Source organism: Manihot esculenta, chromosome 12 (genome assembly GCF_001659605.2).
Source record: "Manihot esculenta cultivar AM560-2 chromosome 12, M.esculenta_v8, whole genome shotgun sequence".
In the NCBI taxonomy this organism is placed as follows: Eukaryota; Viridiplantae; Streptophyta; class Magnoliopsida; order Malpighiales; family Euphorbiaceae; genus Manihot; species Manihot esculenta.
In genome coordinates, this window is record NC_035172.2 from 6,810,264 (window position 1) to 6,836,727 (window position 26,464).

Below are 26,464 nucleotides of genomic sequence, written 5' to 3' on the forward strand. Positions count from 1 at the left end.
TATGCCTCCACCATTGAAACCCTATAGCATCTCCTCTTCCTCTTCTGGTTTACTTAATACCTGAACCCAAATTAAGTTTTCAGTTGAAAACCGATCAAGACACCACCAATGGCGAAGATTTATACTGAGGAAATTTTCTTGAAACCGTGGACCATAGAGTATATTTCGCAATGATTCACAACCACTTGCTGAATCGCCCAAAAAACACGAGAATCTTGAGATAGATCATGATCACGGTGTCAAGATCAGGAAATGAAGGGGAAATGTCTCACAGAGCAAAGGAAAATGGAGTCAATAACCCAAGAAAAAAGCCTGCATTTTGATGAAATCAAAAGAGGGAAGCCTGAGTTGAGCGGTACTTGTGCAGATGATAAATAATTAGATTTTGGGATCCCCTGCAAGAGCTAAAGCAGTGAAAGAGTAAAGACAAAGACTGAGAGTGACTAGTAGCTCAATAAACAGAATTGCTAACTATAAGAAGAGATAAGCTTTGAGAAGAGCCGATGCCCAGTGGAGATAAACAACCAATTAACCCTAAAAAGGAGAAAAAAAAAAGAAAAAAGAAAAAGCAGCCAGCATGAAAATTTTCATTCATGCTCATTGAATTTAAATTATTATTTCATCGTTCTTATTAAATTTTAATTTATTTCAAAAAAATTATAAATATTTAAATATTTACATGAAATAGTCATTTAGATGCGCATACATAACGGTTTTCTTTTTAAAAAGTTCATTTGTCATGTCAAAGAGTGACTAAAATTCAACGACTGTGAGTGAAAAATTATCTACACATCTCCTCTATACTCCACTGCTGATTATTTCTAAAAATTATGATGAGAAAATCTCTCTATTTAAATCTGACCGTCCAAATCTCTTATGGGGACTCATTTTTTGACAAGTGAACGTCATCCTTATTCTCCCCATTTTGAACCATAGAAACGTCAATTCTCCTTTTCTCGTCTACTCAACGGTGTTCCACCATTACTTTCCATCAAATACCTTAACTTATTGAGCAATGACCTGGACTCGCCTGTGAATACATTCTCCGGTGATCATTTTCTTATGTATGAGTTTAAGGTGATACATTGTGCATGTGAAAGGTCACATGGTTGGATGGAATGTCCATGCGCTCGTCTGGGAAGAAGGCTCGCTGTCGGGATTCTCTCAAGTATCTTTACTTTAGTATGGCCTGCTCGGACTTTTGCAAGGGTGGGTGCAAAAAAGAATATATGCAACTATAGTTGAAATGATGGAGAAGGAGATAAAGAAAGAAATTAGTATTTTAATGTTAGGGAAGTTGTGGACTATCTATTGACAGACTGACAAAATATTTTTTTGGACGATCGACAAAATACTCATCTCAACGATCGACGATTACGATTTTCTATGCTCAGTCGCTACTATAGGGGTGGATCCTACAACCAGGTCCTCCGTCAAGATTGAAGATGATGATGAAGTGATAGCCGGGACTAGTCAATAAGAGAATGGGATAAAATTGAATTTTAAAAATCAGGTCCTCCATAAGCATGTTTTGTCAAATGAAAATGGGTGTTTTGATTCCCAAAGCAATTTTTTAATTTTTAAACAATAGATTTACCCCAAAAAAAATGAAGAAGAGAATAATTTAATTAAATAATAAGAGTAATTTAATTTTTTAATATATTTTTAATGACAGTAATAGATAAAATTGGATAGAAAAATTATTTTATTAGTGGAAATAAAAAAATAAAAATATTTTAATAAATTTTTAAAAATATAAGGATTGAATTATAAATAATAAAAATATAAAAATTAAATCTAAAACGGTTCAAAAACTTATTTTATTTTTATTTAACTTTAGTTTAAATTTCAATCCTAGTTCAAAGCTTAAGATTGCGAATAAAATTATAACGTTCTTATAATTTTATAAACTATATATATTTATTAAAAAAAAACTTAAAAATTTTGAGGTTCTGGAATAACTTTTTAGATAGAAAATTTGAGACAAAATAATGCATTTGCTCTTTTAATTGATAAAATGCTCAATAATTTAGTAACTGAGTTGTGAATATTCGCTGGTTATTTAAAAATTACTGAAATTGGTCGGATACATAACGTAATGTAGAGGAAAAGTATAGTATGTTTGCGTGAATTTATTGAAAAATGAGAGTTTATTGTCGTTTGTAGAAACTAATAAAAATTTAATTGAATTATTAATTTGTGACTAAATTAAAAAATTTAATTACAAAATTCATATTCTTAGTATCTGATCTAAATAAAGAAATTAAGAAATTAGCATATAAATTGTGATTTTGAATAAATAGGATTTAAATTAAAAATTTTAAATTAATACTGATAAAATTTTTAAAATAATGATTGAAATTAAACATTTAGCTTTTTTTTTTTCTTTCAAGAAAACATATATTAATGGGATGTTGGATTTCAATTCCAGTTCGATTAAAGTTAAAATAAAAAATGGAATTAAACCTTTTTTTTTTATTCTTAGAAATTATTATCAGAGCCAAATTTTAATTTTGTTTAAAATCCATTTCTAAAAAATTTGAATATGGTTAAGTAACTTGATTTAATTTTATTTAACTTTAGTTTAAATTTCTATTTTAATTCAAATTTTAAATTGCAAATGAAATTATAATATTCTTATAATTTTATAAAGTTTATGTATCAAATAATAACTTTTTAGATACAAAATTTGAGAGCAAATAACGCATTACTAAAAATGTTAGGATATATAACATAATGTAGAGGTAAAAAAATATGATATATTTTTGTGGATTTATTGAGAAATGAGTGTCTGTTTTTTAGGAATTACTAAAAATTTAGTTGAATTATTAATTTTTGATTAAATAAAAAATTTAATTAAAATTTTGATATGTTTAATTTTTTTTTAAATGAGAATTGGAGAAGTAGAACTAAAACGTATCAAATTTATTCGGATACAATTACCACTAAATTAAGTGTGTGAGTGCAATATACTTAGTGTTAGAAATTATATATATTTACACTTAAATATAATTCGGGTTATATTAATTGTATAAATATTATTTTATTAAAATTATAAATATATCTATAATTAAATTTATATAAAATTAAAAATTCAATTTAATTTCATTTCATTATCGATAAATAACAAGGTTAAATTACAATGGCCAATATAAATTCGATTTCATGCAATTCTATTTTTGCAAATTTTATAAGATTTTTTTATTTGATTTGCATCCAAATATATAAATTTATTTATATATTCAATTAATGGAAAATAAAAGTTTTATATTAATATATAAATTATACTATATTTTAAATAATTTTTTTAATTTTAAAATTACGTGTTATAATTCGAGGGATATAAACACGCACCCGGGTAGAATTTTCAATTGATAAAAGGTTCACAGCCCTGGACGCCAGTGATACACACCGACTGGCCACTGGCTCATTTGGGCTGAGCACAGACATGCAGATACGGGAAGATCCTAAAAATTATTTTATTTTTTAATTAAAAATAAAAATTAGAAAACCAAAAAGCCCTACACTCACACACTACAATTTTGCTTCCTCCCATTAGCCCATTCTGTTTTTTTTCTTTCTTTTCTTCTTTTATTTTTGTTTTTTGTTTTTTCAATTTTTCAATTTTCTTCTTCTTCTTCTTCTTCTTCTTCTTCTTCCTCTCATTTTCCTCCCCATTTCACATAGATCACTTCAAAAACACGAATCAGTCTGTATCAGCTCTCTCTTTCGCTTCCCTTCTTCACTGCCAATCAATCTTTATAGCCCCCCCATTGCTTTCTTCACACGCTCACCGGCTTAATTCTTCTGTATTCTAACTTATAAACGGGGAGGTTCTTTTGTTTTTTCTTCTTTCTAGGGTTAGTGAAGATGAGCGGTGGTGGGGTTAGGTCTTCAATCCCGAGCAACGTCCGGAAGACGATCCAGAACATAAAAGAGATCACAGGCAATCACAGTGAGGAGGAGATTTATGCAACGCTTAAGGATTGCTCTATGGATCCCAATGAAACCGCACAAAAGCTTCTTCTTCAAGGTAACTTCTTTTATTTATCTTTGTTGTTGTTGTTATTAGCTTGTGGTTTCCCATTTTGGTTTTCTTTTAAGCTCATTATTTTTAGAGGGTATGATTTCCGTTTTAATGGTTTCGCTGTGATCCATGTTTTGGACTTGCGGATTTGATTTTTTTTAGGTTTTCAATTTGCTTGATGGGAAGTGCGGATTCAATTGGGTTTTTGATTTGCTGTGATGGGTCTTCCCTGTTTTCGGCGCTTTTTCTTTTTTTCCTTCTTTAGTTAATTTTAACTGGCGGGCTATGCTAGATTTTTCAATGGCGCTTCTCTTTTTCAAGCCTTTCCTTTTCAGAATGAAAGCCTTTTCCTTTGCGTTTAGCTTTTATTTCTTTTGGCAATTTTGCTTTATGAAAATCGCTTGGGAAGATGTCCAAGAGTTAATGAACAGAATGAGAAGACTTAGAAGCTAAGAGCTCAACTCAAGAAATTGGGGTTTTTCTCCTAATGTTTCACTAAAGTGCCTACAGTTCAGAAGATGACCTACATTCATGAATTTATGTGTTTGAAGTTCACAATAGTTGCTTCTGAGCTCTGCACTTGATGGCTCATTAGCTTAGGAAGTATATATAAAGAGACAGTAAATGAGATTGTTTCTATTTTAATTTTTTTTTTCTAACCTTTTATTTTCCCATTTCCAAATATAACGGGCATGTATGTGGTTTCTCAGATCCATTTCACGAAGTCAAAAGGAAACGTGACAGGAGAAAAGAGGCAAGATAATTTTTTTTCCACTATTATTTTTGTTGGATGGTTAAATTGCAGTTGATTTATTACTGGTTATTTTGTTCAGGATAGCTGCAAATATGATAACAGTGTTGCCATGGCATTGTACTTAAGACATTTTGTAGGGAGATTGTCCAGTGACTAGACTAAGATGATGCCTGTGCCCTGTGCCTCCCTATGGGGTGCTGTGAGTTTAACAATGCATGCTTGTATCGTGGCTTGGCTTATCGTCTCTAGAAAGTCTTTTTATTTTGGCATCATTGTTCTTCATTGACATTATTTTGCTTAAATTGCAATGATGGTGAAATGGAATTTTACTAGGTTATTCAAATTCTATGGGTCCACAATTGATGATTTTGGCACTTAATGAACAAATAATAACTAGATCATAAGATGCTATAGATTAATCATACATGTGGCTGTGGTTTGGGATTTATAATGAGGAGACGAGATATTTCTTGTTTCTTTTCATTGGATGATCAGATACAAGTGCATGTATAATTCAAAAGGTACTTGCAATTTTTGTGTTCCAGATCAAATTTGGATTCTGATATCATTATTCATTTCTTTTTTTAAATTGTTGCAGAATGTGAACAACAGAGATTCTGGGGATGCTCGTTGGAGACCTGGAACACAGGGGCGGGGGAGTAAGGGTGGTCGGCCGAACTTTTCAGCTCGTTACACATCACATGGTAAATTACTAGTTTTGAGACAGCTTGTTGAAAACTAGAATTTGTTGATTAGTCCCTTTGTTAATACATGATAACTCTGGTGGATTTACCAGGGTTATTTGTTAGCTATATCTTGGATGCTAACTCATTTTAGCTACTGGTTGAAGAATGTCACTTGCTGAGTCTTTTGCTGAATCCTTGTTCCTCCAGCTAATTTGAGACTTTGAATTCATGTTGTGAAATACCATTGGCGTTAATCTTTTATGGTGTACTGTTGTATAGCAAAGCTGTATTTGAGCTGATTTTTGACTGTGAGATTGGTTCAGATGCTGGTGGTGGCAGGAATTTGGGCCCTGCAAGAGACAATGGAACCAACCAAGCTGCAGAGAAGGGAGATGCAGCTTCTTTGCCAGCTCTTCAAGAGGAAAGCAAGAAAACAAGTCTGTCAGCAAGGTGACTATAAATTGATATTCAGAACCACTTACATGACTTGCTTGAGAGTTATTATGACAAGCGTGCTAATTACTTTCTCTAATAATGGCTTACAGCTCTGCTGCTGTTGTGGCCAATGGTGCCATTGGTGAACCATCTGGAAGCAACAGTGAAATGCATGCTTCTGATTTACCTTCAGGCAGTGGTGTAAGTCAAAATAAAGTGACTTCATCGCCCATTGCTGTTAGTGAATTTGGAAGTACAATGTCCCCTACTGATGCTGACAAAACGCTCACCATTACATTTGGAACCGGGGATGCACATGGCATCCCAAGTCCTGGTAACTCCTCAGTATCTGTGGCTCCAGCCTCTTCATCAACAGTCTGTTTCTCGTCATCAGATCCTGTACTTGTTCCATCTAATGACTCATGGCTCCCTGGTATGGTGGGTACCATCAAACGTGAAGTTGGAAGCCATACAGCTGTTTTTGAATCAAATGCAGTTGGTCCTGCTGAGAAATCAGGCAAGTACACGTGCAAATTTGATTCAGTTTGCTTCGTTTTGTTTATCTTCAATTGTAACTCATAGCTTGTCATTGGACCACAGCTTCTGAGATTGGTCCTCCTTTACTACAAGGGAAGATGCCAAGTAAAGTTGGGAAGGATCAGCTAAGCGAGTCTTCCCAACCCTCATCTGCATCAATTCATGGTGGATCTTCTGGTACCCGGCCTTCCCCTCACTACAATAGCAGGTCACAACAAGCAATTGGCTCACAAAAAGGTACATTTCTGCATAGGATTTCTTTTTTGTCCATGGATTTTTTGATACTGCTGTTGAGAAACACCTTGTCTTGAATATGTTGAGTAAAGGCAATTAAAAATGTCTTTTTAACTTAGGTCTTACATAATTTGGACCACATCTAAAATGAATTTTTTTTTCAAGAAAGTGGTTTCAGTCTCAATAAATGTGGAGTTTATTTTGAAGAACATATTGAATTCTGCATCAACCATTAGCATTTTTCAGATTCATATCAAGTATGAGACACTGATCTGGAAATATTATCCCTCAGGTGCACTTTGTTTCAGCTTATTTGAAGTTTTTCTGTTAAGAATAGGCACTTTAGTAGGAGTTCTTGACTTTTAAGTAGGAGTTCTTGACTTTTAAGTTGTTTTGCAGAAAGTAACAACTGAAAACTAGATAGAGTTGCTTCACAAAATGAGTTTCATCTTTTCTGTTCTGTCCATCATTCCTGCTTGTTTCATTTGTCTGCTTAGTTGCTAGTCTGGATATCCACACAGACATGCATACATATTTGTTTAAAAACGTAAAAATTGAGTTGCGTCGTAGTTTGGCGGGAGGTCTCAATAGACATCCATGTTATGTTAGAAGATGGGATTGTGAAATGCTCAGCATCTTACTCTAAGTTGTGACATAGTCGTTGAGCTAGGACCTGTCTGTGGTCCAATTGATTTTGGTACATAGTGTAAGGTTCCTTTTTTGTGATGAAAATAACTTTTCTGTGCTAAAAGAATAACTTATTCTCCTTTTTTTTTATTGCAATACTGAGAATCTGTTGGACGTGATTTAATGGCTTTTGCATTAAATTAGAAATTGTTTTCTTTCAATAAATAAGACTTTGTAAATGGTATTTTTCTATATGATATTGAATATGAGAGAAAATTACACAAAAAGGATGAGTTTTGGTTGTCTTTGGCGACTGGCAGGGGATCTAATGTAATAATCTGTGGCAAATGGGCTAATTGGTACGCATCTGGATAGTTTGCTTATGGATTCCTCTTCTTTTTACGAGTGCATAATAGTCATGAATTCCCAGAAAATGACTTCTCATTTTTGGAGAAAGAAGTTAATTTAAATGACATATGCAACTATTTTCCATGAAATGAATGCAGCCTTTTACAACAACTCTAACAAAAACAACTTGGCCTTAATTCCAAATTGGGCCTTAGATAAATGGGAGGCATCTTAACATGGGGCAAAAGGGAAGAAAAGAATGTATTGAAAATCATTGGTTTTCATCCTTTTGTTCAGTACTTGTTGCCTTGTTGGATAATATATGATGATTTGATTGGTATCTAAATGGTTCAGAATCCCTTTCTTCAACAGTTGCTTCTACTAAGGAGTGGAAACCAAAGCCAGCAAACACTAATGTGCTTCAGGGGTCTGGATTAGCTGGTTCATCAGATGTGCCTAATGTTCCAGTTGAAGCCAGTATCCAATCACAGCCTTTATCAAATGTCCTTGATTCAGAAGAAGCGACTGCAAAACTGCAGAAGAAGCTGGAGGAGTTGCATCTTCCACAACGTCAACATGTTATTATTCCAAACCATATTCATGTCCCTGAATCTGAAAGAACAAAATTGAGTTTTGGAAGTTTTGATGCAAGTTTTGGAGTAAAAACAAGTTGCGACAGTGGTCCAGAGAGTGATAAGAGTTCTACACCTTTGTCTGAAACTTCTCATGGTGCAGAAGAAACTGTGGAGGAACAGGCTGCAAGGTATGTTAGATGAGTGCTGTTAGTTTTTTTAATCTATTTTTTGAATATCGTAGACTGCCAGATCTTTTCTCCATTATCTTTTTTGGTTTCTATATCAGAAATTAATTTATTGCTGAGTATCCTACTCTAGTTTCGTCATCAGTTTTTATTCTCCCCTAATTTTTATATATGGGTAAATATCATCCATGGTACCTAAACTTAGAGTGTTATAACAATGTGGCACCTTAACTTTAATTTGTAATAATAAAGTCACCTGCTTTGATTTGAATAACATAAAACCTCCTTACCCATTATAACCAGTTTTTTGTTTACAAACTAATGTGACATTATTATTTTTCACTAAAAAATTAAATTACTTCTCCACCCTCAAAAAAAATTAATCCTACCTCTTCATATTTTCTCCTCTTTCTCTTTCTTCTCCTTTCCTACCCCTCCTCCTCTCTCTCTCTCTCTCTCTTTTTTCTCCCAATGTCTCTCATCTAAAGGAAGAACTCAATGAATTCAATTAAATAGTGCATATTTTTTAGTTATTAATTAATTAAAAAAATAACAATCATTCCCATTATTAATTAATTAGTTAAAGGAAGCGTATAGATATATTGTCCAAAGAGTATCTATTTCTGAATAAAATGAAAGGAAGAAGGAGAAACACAAGTGACTAAGATCAATAAAACCAGCAAACTAAAATCCTGAGAATTATTTTGTTAAAACTAAATACACTAAAATCCCAAGTCCAGATCCACTCCATTTAGAAAAGGCAAGAAATCTTAAGTCTGAAAAATAAGTATACTTGCCATACTTCTTACTGAGATAGTGAGAGAAACTCACTTGTGTGATTGCTACCATCAAATCATCAATTGTTTGTTAAAATTAAAATCTAGCAAAGAAATAATGAATCTATTGTTACCAAATTGGATCAAGTTTTGCTACACAACAATAGACGATAAACATTGAGGGGAAAAAGAGAAAGGAGGTGAGGAAGAAGTAGACAAAGAAGAGGTAGGATTAATTTTATTTGAGATTAGAAAGGTGATTTTTTTTAAAGGGCAACGCCACATCAGCTTTGTAACTTGGGGTAAGAGGAAGTTTTATGTTACACAAATTAAAGTTAATGTGGTTTTATATTACAAATTAAAGTTTAGGTACTGCACTATTACAACACTTAAGTTTACGTACCGTGGATGAAATTTACCCTATATATGAAGAAAAATATGTTCTAACTCATTTCTCTTGAATAATAACCTTATTGGTAATATAAATAATAAACATACTGATGTATCTGAATGGGGCTCTGAATGTGATTATTTATTTGCTTTTAGTGATTTTTTTACCATGTAGCAATAATATACATCAATAGATTGTTTGTTAGCAAGGCCAGGTTTTCGACATGTTAGAAGAATGAATTCTATACTTGCTGCATATCATTTCAGCTGTAACATTTTCTTTTGTTTTTGGCTTCAGCAATCAAGACACATTTGTGGCTGCTGAGGAGGGAGCTTATCCTGATCATCCAGAGTCACCTTCTCATGCGCCTGAAAATTTAACTGGTGAGAGCAAAGTCTCATCCAGTGCAATAACTGAGTATAATGAATCCAAGCAGGATAATGTGTTGCTCTCTGGGGGCCAGCAATACTCGGGTGTACATACTTCTCCAAGCTACAGTTTTGGTTTTGTGCCTCCAATGCTGAGTAGTCAGATTGCACCATTTGAAAACTCTGAATCTCAAGCACGTGATGTTTCTCGCCTTCCTAGTTTTGTAGTGAGTCTTTCCCATCAAAACTATGTTCCTTATGTTATCCACAAATTCAGATGTATCTTGTTATATTAAGTTTTTGTTATTAACACAATTTTTAATGTCTGGTAAGCAATAGATTTAACACTTTGCTTGACATGTGTGATTGTTGTGATTAAATATATATTTTGTGGTCCTAATATTGATGTGATCATAACATGATTAAGGTTACATGGATAACTTTTTACTCTGTTGCAACCTTTGCGCTATCTTTGTTTTTGTCCTTAAAACTGATTATTTGTGCTTATTTGATGGTTTCCACTTATAGGTTCAACAGCCATTTGATCCTACAAGTTATTATGCTCAATTTTATCGCTCGGGTGCTGATAGCGATGGTCGTGTTTCTCCCTTTCCATCAGCTGCAGTTGCTGCGAAATACAATGGGACTGTTTCAGTGTTGCCTTCACATACTTCTCAGTCTCCTCAAGAGGTTTCCATAGAAAGCTTTCTTTTTAGTTATTCAATTTAGCAAGATGCTATTTCTTTTTAATGATGATTTTCTTCACCCATGCACGAATATTTGTCCAAGATATCATCTGTGTTTCATGATCACTATGGGTGTCTGCATTTCGGGCAATGATTTTATGGTGCCAACTTAGGCAGGCGTTGAAATTGTTAAAATCTCCTAGGATCTATGCAAAAAGATGCAACTATTATAGCTATTTCCCTATCTGTTTTGCTTTAACCCTTTATTCTCTTTGTATATTTTACTTCAAAGTTTGGGCTGTGTTATGCAGTATGGGAAGATGAAGATCATGAAACAGTTTAGGAATTTTGTTCATTGTGGGATTAGGAATTGACAAATTAATTCTCTTTTCTTAATGGTTTATTCGTTGTTTTGCCTTTGTTCTTTCTGGTGCTACATCGCTGTGCTATTTGTAGTCTGCAACTGTGCATTCTAGTTTCAGTTTATTCCATGTTTTTAGAGAAAATTTTCATTAAACTTTAGCAATTGGCGGCAAAGATAGGCTTAGCATGAGGAGTTCTCTTACAAGCTAACACAGCCATTTAAGTTATTCTGGGCTTCTAATGTGGAGTTCTTACATATGGTTTGTGCAAAGTTTCAGTTGATTCTAGCTTATAGTAACAATCTTGAACTCCATGCTTTGATTTCATTAATATTCACTTCAACAATGAAATGGCCTAGCGTTGTTAGTTTCTCCACTTTGTTGCAAACGTGAAATGTGAATATGCCCCATATTTTGATTTGTATTATCTAGGACAAAATCCTCAGCATTGCATCTAAAGGCATCTTGCTGTTCTAGTGATTCTTGCTGTTATATAACATTATGGAAAGATTTGAAATGTTCCTAGCAGCAGAGTTATTCATAGGCAATGAGCCATCTGGTTGCTTATTGCTTTCTTAATTCCTAGTATTCTGTCTCATTTCTATCTAATGCTGCAGCTTGCATTCTTGCTGGAAAGTTGGTAAAAAATTTCCAATTTCCTTATCATTTTAATTTATTTGATAAAAGGAATATTGCCAAACAATCATTGTCATTGGGCTAGTAGAACAGCAATCACTGTTTGCCTCATAATGTAGGATGTCAGAGTGTTCATTCTTTGACACCCCCTCATCTATAAATTTTTGGTGTATCTAGTAATGGGATCCCTCAAAATATGACAAAATATACATGTTTGTCATCTTTTTTCCAAATTGAACCAAATGGTCTCTGAGTTAAATTTCTTTAAAGTTCTTTGCACTTTAGTTTTCCTAGTGCTTAAGTTTGAGTGAACCTATCTTTTAGTCCTCAGGTTCTACATGAATCCATGAATCCGCTTTTTGCTTCCTGATAATTTCAATTGAATTGTATAACATATGACTGCAGGAAATCCTTGTTTCATTTAAAAACATAGGGACTAAAGTGTGTGATGTTTCAGGACTAAAGTGTAAGAAATTTAAAAAGTTAATAACTATATAATTTAATTTGAGAAAAAGCAATGACCCAAGTGTCAATATTGCCTAAAGATGGCTTTTTCTTTTCCTTCAAAGTGTTCTCTGAGAATGAATTATCCTTAAAAAAAATTATGCCAAACTTATTTGAGAATTTCCATGCGCAATGGGGAGCATTTGTAGTCGGCATGCAGTACAAACCCATGTGTCAAAATTTGTTAGTTTGATCTTTGTAAGCAAAATGACAGCATTGCCAGAGCAATTTTGAGGCCTTCTTGTAAGCACCACTGCTTTCCACACCCAAAAACTGGTTGTGATGTAGCATTAGTTGATTCAGTTGCACCACTGCTTTCCACACCCAAAAGCTGGTTGTGATGTAGCATTAGTTGATTCAGTTGTGTTTGCTTATAAGCTTAAGCTGGTTAAAGTTCTACGAATCTTGTGTTACATAGTTACCAATTTTTATGTCTCCTAGTCTTAGTTGGTGGTTTGGTATTATCTTAATTTAGTCCAGAGCGCTACAGACCCAGAGGTTCAGGAGTACCAGGTAATTTGCATAATCAATAATACAGGGTAATAATATGAGCTTCTAATGTTCTGGACGCTTCATTGTGCCAAGACATGTTTGGTTTTGTTTTTGAACTTCTTTTTTTTTTTGGGGGGGGGAGGTGGGCGTGTTTGGAGGAAGGGTTATATTAGTAGATATTTTCATTTTTGTTCCTTGTTTTTAACATGATATCTTGTATTGTCTTTATATTTTTATGGATTTTGTAGCTTTTAATTCTTACACGCATCTATTTGCAGGGTGGGAATTCATTGGTTCTGTCAACAGAAGGTCCAACTCCATTGGTGACTCAAGCTGCTGGGCTTATGCAAAGTTCCATAGCTGTGACTCAGCAACCGCTCCCAGTCTTCCGTCCACCAACTGGGTTGCACATCTCCCATTATCCTCCAAACTACATCCCTTATAGTCATTACATTTCCCCATTCTATGTTCCACCTCCTGGCATTCACCAATTTTTAACTAATGGTGCATTTCCCCAGCAACCTCAAGCTGGGAGTGTATATCCTGCTCCACCAGCTGCAGCTGCCATGGGGGTAAAATATTCACTTCCACAATACAAACCAGGAAATAATACAGGAAATTCAACTCATATTGGAATGCCTAGTGGCTACGGGCTGTATGGCTCCACTCAAGCTGGTTATAATCCCAGTTCTACATCCGCTGCTGGAAACTCTACCACAAATGAAGATCTTGGTGCATCCCAATTCAAAGAAAGTAATGTTTACATCACTGGGCAGCAGGTAGGATTCTAATGTTGTTAATTGATCTTGCATTGGTGAATGCCTCTTCAAGATGATTTATCAGGTCACAAGTCTTCTTTAAAATTGGAATCTGAAGGCAATAACAATGAAGGTTTATTGCTTGTATATTGTGCATGAAATTTGTTTAATTTTATTTTCCAGTATTTGCATTGTTTCCATGGGTTTCCTTTCAAGAAAAAAAAAGAACCATCCTTAATGCATTTAGTTTCCTTCTATTTAAAAACATTGTGTTTCACTCAACTATTTGGGTTCATTTTGGTGAATCACGAGATATATGGATAGTTTTTAAGATAATCATTTGAGCAAGCTGGTGGCTTTTTGGTGTCATGTTAAACTTATGAATCAATGGTCTTGCAAAATAATGAGGTGTCTGGTTTTTGTAATTGGAATGGTGGTTACAATTTTGTTGTCCTACTCCTACTGCTGGCAGTGGAGGTGGTGATTGTGACAAACAGCAGTTGTGGCTGCTATTTTAGTTGCTGTAGTATAGTAATTTTGGTGATTAATCCATGCAGTTCCTGCCATATTTACTTTCGCCTACTACTAAATCCAATATATGTCTTTGGTTCCTTGTCTATGTTCGCTAGAAACATGAATATGCCACTAGCATTTCTTTATCCCCCGCCCCTCTCCTCTTTCAATGTTATGCTTCAATCAGGATGATGTGTTTTGATGCTTATGACCTGGCCATGATGCCTGGCATGATGGGATATCATATGGATGCTTCTGTTAAACTTTTCTTTATCAATGAAATGATTATTCTTCGCTTTTGGCAGTTCATTTAATTTTTTCACTGTCATAGAGATTCAGATGCTTTTCTCCCCCCCTTCTTTAAATCCAATACTCACTTATTGCATGTTTAATCAGATGAAAGATTTAATATATTTGTCAGTGCATGGTTAGTGTTATGCTGTGAGTATTTTAGGTCATGAATGTGTGTTGGATCGTAAAATCAGCATCCCATATTGATTAGCTCATAAGATCTCTTCTCTGTTCTTACTGCTACAAATTGACATTCGTTGTTGATGATATATTCTGCAGAGTGAGGGTCCAGCTGTGTGGATTGCTGCTCCTGGCCGAGATATATCTAGCTTGCCAGCAAGTTCCTTCTATAGCCTTCCTCCTCAGGGTCAGCACGTGACTTTCACCCCTGCACAGGCTGGTCTTGGCACCTTTGCCAGTATCTACCAGCCTGCACAAGCGGTAACAGCAGCAGCTGTTCACCCACTTCTTCAACAGTCTCAGACCATGGCTGGAGCTGTTGATATGGTGGGATCTGCAGCCAGTGTATACCAGCAGCCTCAGCATCAACAAATCAACTGGCCTAGTAACTATTAAAAGATGGATATATTTTATCTTTTGTACACCAGGAAAAGAAGCCCAATCTTGGGATAATTTTGGGAACTCCAACAAGTTTGGATAGAGGGGATTAGAAGATACAACATTGGCTGGACGGAAAAATGCAAATCTAGAAAAGGAAGGAGTCTGGAGAAGATTTTGCCAGTGGGTATTTGGGGCATTCGTCTGTAACAGATATTGACCATTTTAAGTTAGTTGAGGTAGGCATGTGCAGTTTTCTTTCTCTTGTTGCTGCCATATGGTGTTAACAGTTTGTCTGTTTCGCGGTCTCAAGTTTTCTCCTACTCTTTTCTTTCTTAAAAAGGTCTTTGAACTTAGGTTTTCTATGGTTGAGTGGTGATAAATCTTTTCCAATTCTTTGACTATTAAGGTTTTCTAGGGGTTTGGAAGGTAAGATTACATAGGTCGGTGGCGAATTTTTCGAATTTGTTTTCTTTTACTGTCTTTGCGCTGCCTGTAAAGTGAATTTTGATAGCAAAAAATTGATGTACCTAACTGTTGTAATTGGTATAAGCAAAAGTGAACATTTCAATTGTTTATCCTGACTCATATTTATCATAAAAGAATGTGATTCTGGGGGGACTTCATTTGTTGAAATTTTTACAATTTTTTATGATGCTTCTCTAATTCCAGCTTGTTCCCAGTGAAGGGTAGAGTTAATAATTTCTAATTCATGCCTGGGGCATTTGCCCAATTATTATGGGCAACTTTCACGCCCTATATACATCAGTTTATGGGATTGTAAAAGTAAAATAAAAGACTGACATACTGGAAATCGGTTAGTAGATTTCATATTATAAACCCAACTAATGTTGGGTGGTTTTCTGTTACAACTTAGGTACTATCATATAATTAATATACTCTTTTGTTTAGTTACAGCTTTCACTAAAAAGTTGGGTGGGACTGGGAGGTGTATCACCGCAAGGGAAAAGTATTTTAAATAAATAAAAATGAATTGAATTCAAATTTATTTCTTTTCTTACAAGAAATATATCGCAAACATTTATACAAATTTTTTTTTTAAATCAGTATAATTTTATTTATTAATTTCCACAGTAATAACATATTTATAATACTCAAAATAAATTCGTCACACCAACACTACATCATGAATTAACTTCTCATTCTCTAGATTTAAGAGGGAAAAATTACTATTACATCTCTCGATTTTTAGAAAATTTGCTATTTGATCTCCTCAAAATTACTCAATTAATAAACAAACGTATTTTATAAAAATCAAACTATATATTTAAGTTCTTTTTTAATAAAAATCGTTAGTGAGTTTATTTTGCTGATTAAATAGTATAAATATTTAAAATTATAAAAATTAAATTAAATATATATAATTTATAAAAATTATATGAATATTTAAAATTATTAAAACTAAAAAATAAATAAAATAAATTTTTAAAATGGCTAACTGTTTTCTAATAAAAAGATTAAAAAATTAAATTTTATAATATATATTTAGAGAAAAATAATTTAATTAATAAATTTTTTAAAAATTGGAATAGGAGTAACATGTGAATTTAGGCATTTTCTGGTTAAATTAAAATTTTGAGGTGGATTAGATTTTCAAACTCTAAATTTATCTTAAATTTAATATGTTAATCTCGAACACTAAAAACGGAGACGAGCATTCACCCTTTCAACTTTGTGACAGCCCATGCTCGGCAATTTGAGGATTTCGAGAACACCAAACTACAAAAATCGTTGCTTCGTAATCCTGCATTGATGTTATCTTTCAACCCAATTTTTTTGTAAAAGAAATGATTTCTCCTTCCTCGAGCTCATCGATGATCCAAAGCATATTAGCATTAAAACCGGGCTTTGAGAACAACTGCTCTTGTTGCTAACTTCCAGGACAAACTGCAACATCAACATGCTTGACAAGTTGCTAAAAGTTCACAAACTCACACCTTTCGGGCGCAACGGAGCCCAATCCAAGCCAGCGCCGACTCCTGCAGCCCCGCAAGAGCCTGAGGATTCCCCTTCTGTGTTGAAGATTGTCCACGCAGGTGGCAAGGTAGAATGTTATTACATGGCAATTCCTGCAGTGAAAATCTTGGAAAAGTACCCGTCTTTTGTTCTAGCCAAGCCTGAGGTGTTCAGGAGACCTTGGGATTCGGTGGTCCGGCCGGAGAAGATTCTCACCCCGGGACACAGATTCTTTCTTGTCCCACTTCGGACAGTTCATAAGCTCAGGCGGCGGATCAAAAAACCTAGAGAAGATGATGTTTCAGCTGCAAGCAGTGCATGTAGGAAGGCAAGTGGAATTAAAAAGCATGTTACGTTCGTCGGTGTAGATGTGAAGCACAAGGCTTCTGGTTCATGCAACTCGGAGAAGAAGGGTAAGAGTCGACGAGGAAATGAGAAGAACTCAAAGTCTGAGCCTGGTGGTGGAAGGAGAATAGTGAACGCCATAGCTTGGCGGCCATCTCTCCATGCAATCACTGAGAGCCGGAGGTTAAGGGACTGACTGAATCAACTAATGTTGATTCTCCATCTTACTTAGTTGTCTGATTTGATTTTTGCAGAAAATTTTATGAATAACAATCTAGGAGAAAATGAAGAAAGAATAAAATATCAATTATTGACTCTCTTGTAATAATTCGGAGAGAAATATTGAGAATTATGCAATTTATCGAGCGAGAATGAATTACATAGTGATGATCTGAGATCCAGAGAGAAATAGGGTTTACAATAGTTGAGTAAACTTGGTCTGAGAGAAGAGTGCTCCTCTCCCTTTATTCTTTTCTTTTTGTCTGTTAGTGACGCATAGCGGCTTTGCTATTATTGGACCACCTGTCTCTGCTATACGGATTCGTACGTACGGGAACGCCAGTCGCCTGCTCCATGCTAAACGGCCATTTAATTCCCTGCCTAGCACGCGTGTAAGCAATTCTGCTGGATGTTCGGGCCGGTTATCCCTTATCACACTAGGCCTCGAAACCGAGATGGGTGTGAGAAGACTGAGGCCCACGGGAGGCTCGACCTCGAGGCCGGATGGTCCAGGCCGGCTCGTTGAAGATGCCTTTCAACCCTTGGGCTAAACTTGCGATCATGGGCTGGACCTTGTATCGAGGTGGTGGAGCCCGGCGGTTATCACATAGTTATCATTTTTTTTAAATAGGAATCGGAGAGTAGAACCTATTATCTCTCATATTTATTTAAATGTACTTATCAACCGATTAAGTATGTGAGTATTTATTAATTTTTCAAATTGCTTTTTAAAAATATTGTAAAAAATATAGGATTATTTTCATAAAACATTAACAAACTGCAATTTACCACTAAAAGATGTTAGCCACTTTTCACTTAATGTATTTAATGTTATTTTTTTAAACTTATATGTTAAATTAATTTTAATTTAATCATAGTAAAATTTTTTTTTAATATGTGTTTAGTTAAATTCTATATCAATGCGAGGGTTTAAATTAACCTTGTATTCCTATTTTATTTAATAATTTCAAAAGTTAAATTCATAAGAAAAATTTTAATATCAATGTGAGATTAAGAAAGATTGTTTGATTTCACTTATTTGATATTAAAATAATTAGTATTAATTTAATTTATAAATTAAAAATATTTAAAATAAGTCAAAAATCATAATTAAAGTGACATTTCTTATTGTGTTTTTTTAAACAACAAAATAAAACTGAATTATATCAATTATTTTTTGAAATATTAATATCATCTAACAATCACAATATGTCTATTTTCCATTAAAAAAAAAAAATCACAATATGTCTAATCACTTTATTTTTTTTAAAATAATAGACTTGATTTGATTGCTAATTTTTTTTATTCGTAAATCGTTGTATTACATTGCTGCCTAGTTAAAAAGGCAAACTATTCCTTAAATAAAACTTAGCCATCATATCAACAACTCTCTTATCTTGTCGATGCACAAGTTTAAAGAAGAAACGAGCCACAGTAGTGGTAATAATATCTATAATGTCTAAAGGAGGCAAAAAAACTAAGCTTAGTCAATGCTAATTAGAGAATTGAAGTCAAAGCTAATCGAAGAGACTCAAGTACTATATGAATTTCTGCAGCTAAAGGAAAATAACTTCAAATACGCTTAGCCACTCTATCTAATAGAATGTCATTATCATTCTGAACCATTATAACAATATCTACAGAAAAAAATTGATCCTTCTAGGCAGCATCAGCATTGAATTTTAAGACCCCATGAGGAGGAGGTAATAAGACTTTCTGTCTAGATTGACGCTGATGGCTACATGATAAAAGAGCAATAAAAATACCATACTTTTGAAGATTCATATAGCTAAGAGAAATACGAGATGAAGTAGCAAAGGGATCATGAAGAATAAATTTAAACACTATTTTATTATATGCCTTCCATATATGCTAAAGAGTAAGAGAAATAAGTTGTATGATAAATGCATAGTTATGTTCTTATCAAAAATGATCCTAGAGAGATCTCCATCATACTGGAAAGTTCAAAAATCTAACAATATTGGGATTATAAGAGTAAGAGCTAATAAACCAAGTGGCACTAATATGAGAATAGAGGAAAAGATCATGCTTTAGTGTTTCTGCTTATGCAGAGCAAAGGAGGTATATGGAAGAAACCTTAACTCCATGAGATATCAAATTATGTAAAATAGGAACTACATTATGTAATAAAAAATGAGATAAAAATCTTGAGTTGAGGTTGAGCTAGAAGAGGTCAAGTTCATTGCCAAACAGACTTTAGAAGACAAGTTGAAGAGGAAGGTTGTGAGCAAACAATCTGGCCAATGGACTATTGAATAATATATTTATAGTCAGACTTGACAGTATACCCCTCGCTTTACTCAAAATGCTAAACCAAATAATCAAGAGTGCTTATAGGAGTCATTGGTATGGAGAAAATAATATTAGTTTGAGCTAATGGTAAAAGTTGGTATACCAATTGATGATTCAAGTCAAGATTACGTTGATCTATCAAATTTGTCATCCAAAACATGAATAGGACAATAAGGAGGGTGAACAACACGAAAACTAACTACACTAGGAATCCATGAATCATGCCAAAGGATAATACCACTTCTATCACCAATGTTCATTCTAACGCTGCCTTTCAGAACATCACTACCAGCTAATATACCTTGCCATATTGAAGAGCATCTCTTCTGAAGGGGAGCATCCTAAATAAAAGATCGAGGAAAATACCAAGCTTTAAGAAGTCGAGTCCACAAAGTAGATAAATTTTGAATAAGGCGCCAATACTATTTAGCTAAGCATGCTATATTGAATTTATTAAAATTTTTAAACCCCATACTCCCACAAAATTCACATAAACAAGAATGTTGCCATATAAGCCAAGGTATCTTTCGATTTTTCTCATTTTCTCCCCACCAAAAATTGACTAAAATGCCATTCAACTTAATATAAACCTACTTAGGATATCGAAAAAGAGCCATTGAGTAAGACAATATAGTTATAAGGACTAGTTGAATTGAAGTAGATCGACCAACTTTAGATAGCAGCTTCTGCTTCCAAGCTTGAGTCTTAGAATAAACACGATTCTCAACCCAACACAAGGTTTGCTGCTTAGACCTACCTAATATAGTAGGTAACCCCAAATATCTATCACCATATTCCATTTCGCACACATGAAAAGCTGTAAAATTTTTCATTTCAGAATAGAGGGCATTAGCCGGCTAAAGTAAATATGAGATTTAGAGAAATTAACGCACTGAAGAATAAGATCGAATAACATCCAACAAATGGCTAGCTTCACTTCTAGTTGCCTTGACAAAAAGTAAAGTATCATCATCAAACAACACATTTGAAAGAGGAGGAGCATTACGAGAAATCTGTAGACCTTGAATATGACCGTCTTCTATAGCAGCCTAATCAAATAGGAAAGTGCTTAAGATACAAACAAAAATAAATATGGAGATAACGGGTTCCCTTGTCTCAGTCCTCTGGATAAAAAAAAAAAGACATAGTAGGAACTCCATTCATGAGAATAAAAAATTAAACTATCATAACACATTGCATTAACAACTGCACCACCTAATCAACAAAATCCATCTGTTATAGTACCTGCCATGAGAAGGATTACTCCATCTTATCATATGCCTTGTGCATATCTAGCTTTATTTCTATAGCATAAGATTTTCTGCAAGAAGTTTTAAGATAACGAAATACCTCATGACCAATAATAATGTCATCCTGGATGGCACGATTCAGAATAAAAGCAATTTGGTCCTGTGAGATAGAGAAGTTATCCACAGCTTCAATTGATTAGCCAAAGTCTTAGAAATAACTTTATAAATAAAATTACAAAGGCTAATCAGTTGATATTGAGACAATGTAGTTGGATTAACACTTTAGAATTAGAATAATATTAGTTCTATTATGTTTCTTCAAGAAACATCCCTTGGTATAAAAAACTGCATACTATATTACATAAATCAGATACAATTAAGTTCAAATTACTCTGATAAAACAAATATGAAAAACTATATAGACCAAAAGCTTTAGTGCTGCCAACTCAAAGATTACCTTTTTAACCTTATCATCTAATAAAGGTGCCAAAAGCATAACATTTATCTCATCCATGACTAAGCGAGGAATAAGATTGACCACTTCGTCGCTGTTAACAACTTGCCTGGTAATATATAGCTGCTGAAAAAAACTTCATACCAGAGATGGGATCACAAAATCACCCTCAACCCATAAATAAGAATTATTCTGCAATCTACTAATGAGATTGTGTTGCCTCCTTTGTAAAGTAGTCAAATGAAAAAAAAAACCCTTAAAATTATGATCACCTTCCTACGACTATTAAACTCTTTGATCGTTATTTTCAGTGAAACTCGTCGTGTCGTTGTAAGTCATGGAGAGAAGATAACAATGAAGACTCAAAACTTGCATTTTGAGTATCAAAAGGTTTGGAATAGAGATTCTCTAGTTGTTGTTGAATAGATTGTATTATCAATTAATCACCCTTGAAGACCTATTATGCCACTAACTCAGGGAGAAATGACTTTCAAATGTTGTACAAAGAAGTACATTAAAGAATCATAAATAAGCTTATGTTAGAAAAAAAAATAATATCAGAATATTAAAAATGGAGTAACCATATAGTAAATAAAAAATTACGTCTAATTGGATGGTGTAAAAATAAAATAAAAGGCTTATAATTTGACCCACTAAAAATTCATAGACCAGGAAAGTTCTTAGAAAACAACCGTGCCATTTTGTTGATATCAAAACTCTATCCAACGGCTATTGTATAGTTTAAGCTCAAAAAAGCTTATTAAATCAAGTGAAAAGATATCTCTACCATGTCAATTATATTAATTTTGAATTTCATTTCCATATTGTTTTATTAAAAAAATTACAATATTAATTAATTTTTTTATTATTTTAATAAATTAAAAACACCACTAGACTAAATACATAAAACTATTCAAAAGTTAATTACAAAATAATTAATTATTTTTAAGTTAACTCATTGATTAATGACATATTTTAAGTCAAAATTCAAAACAATTATCAAAGCCAAACACACTCAAACTATTTCTTTAAATGTTATATTTAAACTCTATTTACTTTTTAAAAAATATATTTTTTTTCACATTTTAAGACATCTAAAAAATTAATTAATTTTTAAAAATATTTACCCTTTAAAAAGTATAAATTTGAAAATTCTTGTTAATGACAATAATGCTTATTAATATTATTTATTTTTAATATTAAAGCCTTAACGGCTTTCCTTTTTTTTTAACAACTAATATTTGTTTTCACTTTCTGTATGTATTTATTAAAATTATTATTTCATGTTATTAGTTAATTTTTTATTTAAAATATATTAAAATATTTTGTAAATTTTAAAAAATTTAATCTCTTTATTAATTTATTAATTTTAATAGTTAAGTATTAAAAAAAATTAAAATACTCTTGAAACTAAAAAATAAAATTATTTTTTAAAAAATTATGAACATTTTAATAAATTTTTTAAAACTTATAAACTAACTAAATACCAGTTCAAAAAAAAGAAAAAAAAAACTAACTAAATAATAAATTGCTCCTATTTATCCCGTCTTGACCTGTTCGTCTTCTGGTGGGTTTCAGGCCAAAATCTCAATCATCAAAAAGATAAGAAGACACTGAAAAACCTGTTCAGTGGAGAAGATAATGGGACAAGAAGAGGAGGATTCATCAACAGTGTCCAGTGGAAGAGACGAAGAAGAAGAGCCATGGAACCTCAGGAAGCAAACCCTAATCCTTCAAGTTTCTCAGAGTCTCATCAACGGAGATCTCCAAACCCAAATTCAAGCTGCCAGAGATATCAGAAAGCTCGTCAGAAAATCTTCTGCTAAGACTCGCTCTAAATTCGCCGCCGCCGGTGTCATTCAGCCCCTCGTTTTTATGCTTCTTTCTTCCAACCTCGACGCTCGCCAGGCCTCTCTTCTCGCTCTCCTCAATCTCGCAGTCAGAAATGAACGGTCTCTTTCTCTTTCTCTCTCGCACACAGAGTCTTTTTATTTTCTCGCGGCATACTTGTGTATTTAGCTTTCAGATTTTTTTGTCTCCCTTCTTATTGTTGTGGATTCTAGGATAACCGAGTGGACGAATTTTTGGGTCTAATATTGATCGAATTGTCATGGGGTTTGAGTTTGGTGGGAATCAGTTCGTATTTTGGAAGAGAACTATTGAAGAAGATATGGGCAATTGCCAATCAGGAGCATCAAGGGTCATCTTTATTCTGCATTATTTGCTTGTGTGATTTTGAGATTTGAAATTTCTTAAAAAGATTGCCATATTTCTTTGTTCTATTTTAGTCAATTGACTGTAATAATCTACCTTTCTGTGCTCTAAAATGGTGAAGCTTCATGTATTGCCTTTACTACTTTATCATCTGCAATTATGTGTTTACTTGGAGGAATTTCTTCATATGCTACGAAATGTTGGAGAATGGATGTGGAGGGTTTTCGTTTGATTTCTTTGATTATTGGGTTTTGCCACAAATGATACAATATTCAATTTTTCCATCTTTTGGTTTTGGAAGAAAGAAGGGGGTAGGGAGGGGAGGGAGGGATAGTGCTGGGATTGTTGTTATACTGTAATAAATGTATGTGATGTATATGTTCATATGTTTCTAGACCAAAGACATGAAATGCTCTTTTTGCTTAATTTGGTTTCCGTTGCTAGTATCTGGTTTGATTATGTAGGTCTAATTTAGTACTCTTTCTTATATCACTGCCACAGACAGCATCCAGGAGCAATTAATCCTCCTTTCAACAACTATCCTTTTCTGTCAGAAAATTTATCAGTTGTATGCTAATAGGTCATTCATGCTATTACGTGAATATTTTTGGATTTATTCTCCTGTATTTTCTTTTCCTTGTGATTGCTTTCATATTCTCTACTTTACTCCTATTGTCCAAATTCTTCTGGCAGTTCATTGTTCTTCTTACTATATTTAGTAGTCCATAAGGTACATGGTCATTTATCTGATTTTTTTTTTTTATATATTTCTTGCTTATCAGAAACAAGGTCAAGATAGTGACAGCTGGAGCCATTCCACCACTTGTGGAACTTCTTAAGCTCCAGAATAATAGTTTAAGGGAATTAGCCGCAGCTGCAATTTTAACGCTCTCAGCTGCTGAACCTAATAAGCCAACCATTGCAGCTTCAGGAGCTGCACCTCTTCTGGTTCAAATTCTGAACTCTGGGAGTGTTCAAGGAAAAGTTGATTCTGTCACAGCACTACACAACCTCTCTACCTGCCCTAAGAATTCTCATCCAATTGTGGATGCTAAGGCCGTTTCCCCACTCATTAAACTCCTCAAAGAATGCAAGAAATATTCAAAATTTGCTGAGAAAGCAACAGCTCTACTTGAAGTCATTTCCAGCTCTGAAGAAGGGAGAACTGCAATCACAGAGACAGATGGTGGGATTTTAACTCTAGTAGAGACAGTTGAAGATGGATCACTTGTTAGCATGGAACATGCAGTTGGAGCCTTGCTCTCTTTGTGTCAGAGCAACAGAGAAAAATACAGGGAACTTATTCTTAAAGAAGGTGCAATTCCAGGGCTTCTGCGATTAACTGTAGAGGGAACCTCTGAAGCTCAAGAAAGAGCTCGAACACTCTTAGACCTTCTCAGAGATACTCCTCAGGAAAAGAAATTAGCATCCTCAATATTGGAGAGAATTGTTTATGACATTGCTGCAAGAGTTGATGGCTCAGATAAAGCAGCTGAAACTGCCAAGAGGCTTCTGCAGGACATGGTTCAAAGAAGTATGGAGCTCAGCATGGACCGAATCCAGCATTGCGCTGCAGCTTGTACATCTTCGATTTCATCCACTTGACATATCCAGTTGACTTGAAGACAACATTAGCAAGTAACCCGGGTTAGAGTTTTAATCTGAATCTTTGTTTTGTTGGCCAGTTAAAACTCTTGCACCCTTTTGTATTGTAGATCACCATTAAAGGAAGATGAACGAACAAAACTGGGAGTAGATTTCACTGGAGAATACTTCCTTGAGGTGATATCTTAATTGTGACCTCAACAGTGTGCTGTACATCCCTCGTGTGTATATATATATGTATATGAAGAGTCCTTTTGCTAGCGACATTACATGTCCTTGTTTTGGTCATGAGCTAAGTTCTCGCTTTCTCGGAACTGGAGTATTATATGCCTGGTGCTTAAAACAATGATGCAAGCGAGCTCAACTTGAATCCGTTCCGACTATTATTTATTAAAGATTTTCTGAATTCATTTAATTTTATATATTTTAAGGGCTATCAAATAAAAGAAATTTAAACATTTATACAAATTCATATTTACATTCAACATTTGAATTTTGAATAATAAAGTTAAATTTTTTTAATTTGCTATCATATAAGTTTATGGTAAATTATAATATAGTTTTTCAAATTCTATTTGGATAATAAAATAATTTTTAAATATATTTTTATATTATAATAATATTTATTAATTTTATTATTTACTCTCTATTTTTATTTTTATATAATATTATAGATATTAATAAAAATTTAAAATTTAAAAGAAAAATTTTTAAATTTAAAATATATAATATTTTTTATTTAGAATATTATTAATAGAAAGTAAAATTTTAAAAAATATATACATAATTTATAATATTAAATATAAATATTAGTGAAAATATTTTAATATATATTATTTATATGTGATATTTTATATAATAGAAATTTATTCATAATAAATATTTATTTAATATAATATATTTACTATTATATACAATATATTTAATTTTAATATAAAATTTAAATTAAAAGATTATATATTTTATTAATAATATAAAATTTTAAGAACTATATTATAATTTATTATTAACCTTTTCAAATTTAAATAGTTATATTTATCATAAATTGTTTGAATTTTTTTAATATTTTATATTTTAATTAATAATTTATATAAAAATATATTTTTCAATAATAATTTATATTTGAAAGATTTATTACTTGTATAAAACATTTACATTTTATTATTATAACATGTCAACTCTAATCGATCAAAACACTTGGTTCAAATTCGTTAAACTAGTTATATTACTAATTGTAGCTTGAATTATATGCAACTTAGTTTCATTGCTTGGCTTGGGAAGTTGAGATGTTACGTTTTCTCATCTAAATTAGTGATTTGTTCACACGTTGGTATTATTAAAAGT

At 33.1% G+C, this 26,464-nt stretch overlaps 2 protein-coding genes across 3 annotated transcripts; both read left to right on the top strand.

The window, feature by feature from the left end:
* Positions 1-3,538: 3,538 nt before the first annotated feature.
* Positions 3,539-15,319, top strand: LOC110628457 (GBF-interacting protein 1-like). Of its 2 annotated transcripts, none has more exons than XM_043948790.1 (11): positions 3,539-4,033; positions 4,738-4,781; positions 5,380-5,485; positions 5,791-5,917; positions 6,013-6,419; positions 6,503-6,676; positions 8,003-8,411; positions 9,873-10,170; positions 10,472-10,633; positions 12,902-13,402; positions 14,465-15,319. In XM_043948790.1, exons 1-11 carry the CDS (start codon positions 3,871-3,873, stop codon positions 14,759-14,761), a joined length of 2,688 nt encoding a protein of 895 aa, XP_043804725.1. In that variant the 5' UTR covers positions 3,539-3,870; the 3' UTR covers positions 14,762-15,319. The 2 variants fall into 2 exon arrangements, with proteins under 2 accessions (XP_043804725.1, XP_043804726.1); XM_043948791.1 differs by having other exon boundaries at positions 3,541-4,033; positions 8,021-8,411.
* Positions 15,320-22,853: 7,534 nt separating this feature from the next.
* On the top strand, positions 22,854-25,386 carry LOC110628511 (U-box domain-containing protein 15). The gene is made up of 2 exons (XM_021775203.2): positions 22,854-23,253; positions 24,298-25,386. The coding sequence occupies exons 1-2, from the start codon at positions 22,943-22,945 to the stop codon at positions 25,118-25,120; spliced, it is 1,134 nt and encodes a 377-aa protein (XP_021630895.1). The 5' UTR covers positions 22,854-22,942; the 3' UTR covers positions 25,121-25,386.
* Positions 25,387-26,464: the final 1,078 nt, after the last annotated feature.